At 31.1% G+C, this 4,445-nt stretch overlaps 1 protein-coding gene across 1 annotated transcript; it reads left to right on the top strand.

Annotated features, from left to right (window-relative positions):
- Positions 1 to 244: 244 nt before the first annotated feature.
- Positions 245 to 919, top strand: LOC113784848 (toll/interleukin-1 receptor-like protein). The gene is made up of 2 exons (XM_073365452.1): positions 245 to 705; positions 901 to 919. Exons 1-2 carry the CDS (start codon positions 245 to 247, stop codon positions 917 to 919), a joined length of 480 nt encoding a protein of 159 aa, XP_073221553.1.
- The last annotated feature ends 3,526 nt before the right edge of the window (positions 920 to 4,445 follow it).

Here is a 4,445-nt window from a genome sequence, read left to right on the forward strand (position 1 = left end):
GTTATTCCGAATAATTTTCATAAAAATAATTTTTATAAATAATAATATTTTAAAAAGTATTTTTATTACCATAAACAAATACAAAATAATTTTTATTTTTTTACAAAAAAAAACTTTAATAAATAATTTTTAAATTATAAAATACCAATATATATATATATATATATATATATTTATAAACGTGACAAAGTGCCACTAAAATATATTTTAACCGATAGAAGAAGATTGTTGAAAAGAGTGTAAAATGTTAATAGCTGGAGAATCATGTTCCTCAAATTCTTCCAATACAAAATACCATGTTTTCTTAAGTTACGATGGAAGAGAAGGTTCACACTTAAAATTCATTAATCAGTTACGTGCTTCGTTGAAGCGAAAGGGAATCGTAGCTAATATCCCAGATAACAAAGAACATGTGATTGAAAAGTCCCTCGCTGCCATTGTAGTATTCTCTAAGAGCTATGGTTCTTCTACTTTGCGTTTGGATGAACTAGAAAAGATTGCCGAATCAAAAAAGGTATTAGGATTAGATGTTTTTCCGATCTTTTATGATGTAACTCCTTCTGATGTTCGTTACCAGAAAAATAGTTTCGGTGAGGCTTTTGGACAACATATCATAAGTTCTGAACAACACAAATTCAAGATGAAGAAATGGATAGATTGTTTACACCAAGTTGCTGATTTATCTGGCTACGAATCTAAAAATAGGTACGTTTTGCTCTATTTTAATTTATTAAATATTACGTAAGCATCGAAAAGTTCATACCAATTCAAAACGTAAAATTAGTTATACATTCAATTAGCTACTAAAAGTTAATTAAAATTTATAAATAAATAAAAATTTAACTAAAGAGATTTGTCTCTTGAATGTAAATGACATGACGGTGTGAATTGGTGCTTTAGGGTTACTTTTTTAGAATAACTTGACTAAAAGTAAATATCAAGTTTTCTTTAATAGGATATGAATGTCTGAAATTTTGAATGAAACTTCATAGTTTGACACAACTAAAATTTAAATTTAAATTGGAACATGACAAATACTGTAAGATAATAAATTATTATTTTTAATTTAAATTATGACAATATAATATTTTATGAATTTAATTTATATGCAATGTTAGTGTAAATAATTTTTACACTGTCATAACCGTTAAATCATTAATAATATTTGATTTTTTATATAATTTACATATAAAGTTATCCATATGATTATTGATTATGATTTTTCGACTGTATAATTTTTTTTTATATTGACAATACACAAAAGTTAAATTTATTTTTTTATTAAATACATTAACATAAAACACGAGTTTGTTAAGTATATAATTTTTTTTTTAATTATATATATATATACACCTAGTAAATTGGTGCCCCTAAAAATTTGGAGCATCTTGCTGTCGCTCCTCCCACACAACCATAGGACCATCCTTTCTCAAGTATCATATACTTACAAGAATTCCCATCGAGTACTTTTGCCACTAATATTTCTAGGGAAAACTACTGAAGAATGATACATTGAATCAAAATAGTCTTGGATTGGACAAGTACATATAGCTCAAAGGCCATCTGAAGTAGTAGGACAAATTGAATTGTTCCAAGTTAAGCTAACATACTCAGTGAAAAACATAACAAAGAGAGGTTTAAACTATGTTTAACAAATTCTTTTTTACAAAGTCAGTTTTGAAAACCCTCTTCAATGAAATATAATTTATATTATATAAGTAATACCTCAAATTTGTCCCAATAATTAATAATAAAAACAAAAAAAAACATAATTTATACACTCTTCATGCAGTCTTCGTCCTTTAATTTTAATTTTAATTTTAATTTTAATTTTTTTTTAATCTTTGAATTTTAATTTTTTATTTTATCCCAATTATATCTTCACCATTCCTACACTCAATCACAAAATCACTTGTTAATTTAACAGGCTGTTTCTTTTCACGGTAAAACAGTCGTAAAACTTTCTTTTATTTCATGGACATACTGGTGTCAAACAAATAAAACTCATACATTTCTTTTATTTTATGAACATATTGATGTAAAACAACGAAAGAACCAGAATTTGTTTTATTTTATGAACACAACAACTCATAACCCGATTTTACCTAACGAATACAACAGTTCACTATTTTAGTCTATAAGAAGAAGATAAAAATTCATTTGAAAGGGAGGAGGAAAGATAGAAATTTATGTGAGAAAAATTGAGAGAAAAAATAGAAAACTTAGGAATAGAGCCATAACCGTAGTATCAAGGCTAACCGGAAGCTGTTATAACATCACTGCCTTCTCCTTTGCCGCCCCGTTCCACCCGATCTACCTTTTGGTTTTGTCTCTATCACCTTAATACATTTTTGTCTGTTGTTTATTGTTGACATATTTCATTTATATGATAACTTTATTTCTTAAAATCTGATTTTATGTTCAAATTATATTCAAATTATATTTATCATTTGTTTAAAATTAAGACATATATTGTTAAAATGATTCTAAGATATATTGTTCTTAGCATTGAATGTTAAAATTTCTTTTCATCTGGATTCTGTTTACTTTACGCGTGTCTGTCACAATACAGCTAGCTTTCTTTTCCTCTTTTCCACTTCAGCGTGCAATCTACATTGCACCAAATCTTTCCTTTTGCAAGCTATTTATTTATTTATTTATTTTTCATATAACTTTGTTATGAAAACAACCAACATTTTCTTTTATTTTTTTAGGTATATTTTTTCCAAACTTTGGCCGCTGAGATCCAAACACAAACCCCTCCGTTTCTTCTAGATCAAAGCTTCATTTCTCGAAGAGATAGAAGGGAAAGTAGCTCACCACCACGCTACGGTGCTAGTGAACTAATTGGGAAGCGGTGTTGCGAGCGGAGATTTTACCGGAATTACTCGCGGTACCGGAAACGCACGTTAAAGCTAACGTTGAGGTAAGGGCTCCTTCCAAACTTCTAGTTTGCACTAGGGACTTATATGTGGTTGTGTGGGAAGGAATTGGTTAGGGTTTAATGTATCGATTTGGGGAAAAACGAAACTAGTGCGTTATGGGTAAAACCTTAGAGTTAGGTTTTGTTTATAATGATGAATGTTTCGTGGTAAATGAATTTGAATGTCATTGTGTATGATTATGAGTAAATGAAATTTGATGTATTTGGGTGTTATGTTTGCTTTGATTTGTGTTCGTTGTATTTGGCGTGTCCATACTTGATGTTTGTTAATTGGTGTGGTTGTTGTGAATTATGGTTTGAATGTGAGAGTATGTTTGAGTTTGTGTCCATGGAATTTGAAAACCATTAGAGTTAAACGATGATTAAAAATGGGGAATCTTTTAATACCTCGGTTTACTTAATGTGCATTTGAGGAAAATGTTTAAGTTAACTGGGCGTTGAGAATGGGGAATCTCTTAATGTCTCGGTTACTTAACTATCGTTTTGAAAATCGTTTCGGTAAATGAGTATTAAGAATGGGGAATCTCTTAATGACTCGTTTACTGAATGTTTTGTGAGAAAATCGTTTAAGTCAAAAGTATATTAAGAATAAGGAATCTCTTAATACGACTGTTTGCTTAACGTTTTGTTTTGAAAATCATTAAGATAAATCGGTATTAAGAACGGGGAATCTCTTAATGACTTATTTATTTAATGTTGTTTGAAAGTCGTTTAAGTTAAATGGGTATTAAAAATGGGGAATCTTTTAATATCTGCATTTGCTTAACGATTGTTGTGAATGGAGTCTGTGTATGCTCATGCATTTCATTTGGTAAATTGTGTCGACCCGTGATAGGTGACACCTTGGTAAACTGTACTGACCCGTGATAGGTGGTACGTTTACGATTTACTTTTTGGTAAATCGTGTTGACCCGTGATAGGTGACACCTTGGTAAACTGTACTGACCCGTGATAGGTGGTACATTTACGATTTACGTTTTTGGTGAATTGTGCTGACCCGTGATAGGTGGCACCTAGGTAAACAGTACTGGTCTGTGATAGGCGGTACGTTTACGATTCCCGCTTTTTCTTTTAGTAAATCGTGTTGACCCGTGATAGGTGACACCTCGGTAAACTGTACTGACCCGTGATAGGTGGTACGTTTATGATTTACGCATTTTAGTAAATCGTGCTGACCCGTGATAGGTGGCACCTCGGTAATTGGTACTTTGGCCTGCGATAGGCGGTACAATTATGATTTACGGCCCTTCGAGGAGGGTTTTGGTTTGGAATTCCGAGTCCATGCATTTTGGCATATACGCATTGCATTAGGGTGCTTGGCACGCGAGTCGTGGTTGATTTGAGTTTTATGATTAAGTGATTTGAATTTGAGTCGTTGTGGTAATTGCGTTGAAAATGCTAAGTGTTATGTGTTGATTATTGTGTGTAAGTAAAATGGTTTTCGAGATCCCAATTGCCGTGGTAATTGCGTTGAAAATGCTAAGTGTTATGTGTTGAATTT

This window comes from Cicer arietinum, chromosome 2, assembly GCF_000331145.2.
Source record: "Cicer arietinum cultivar CDC Frontier isolate Library 1 chromosome 2, Cicar.CDCFrontier_v2.0, whole genome shotgun sequence".
Lineage (NCBI taxonomy): Eukaryota > Viridiplantae > Streptophyta > Magnoliopsida > Fabales > Fabaceae > Cicer > Cicer arietinum.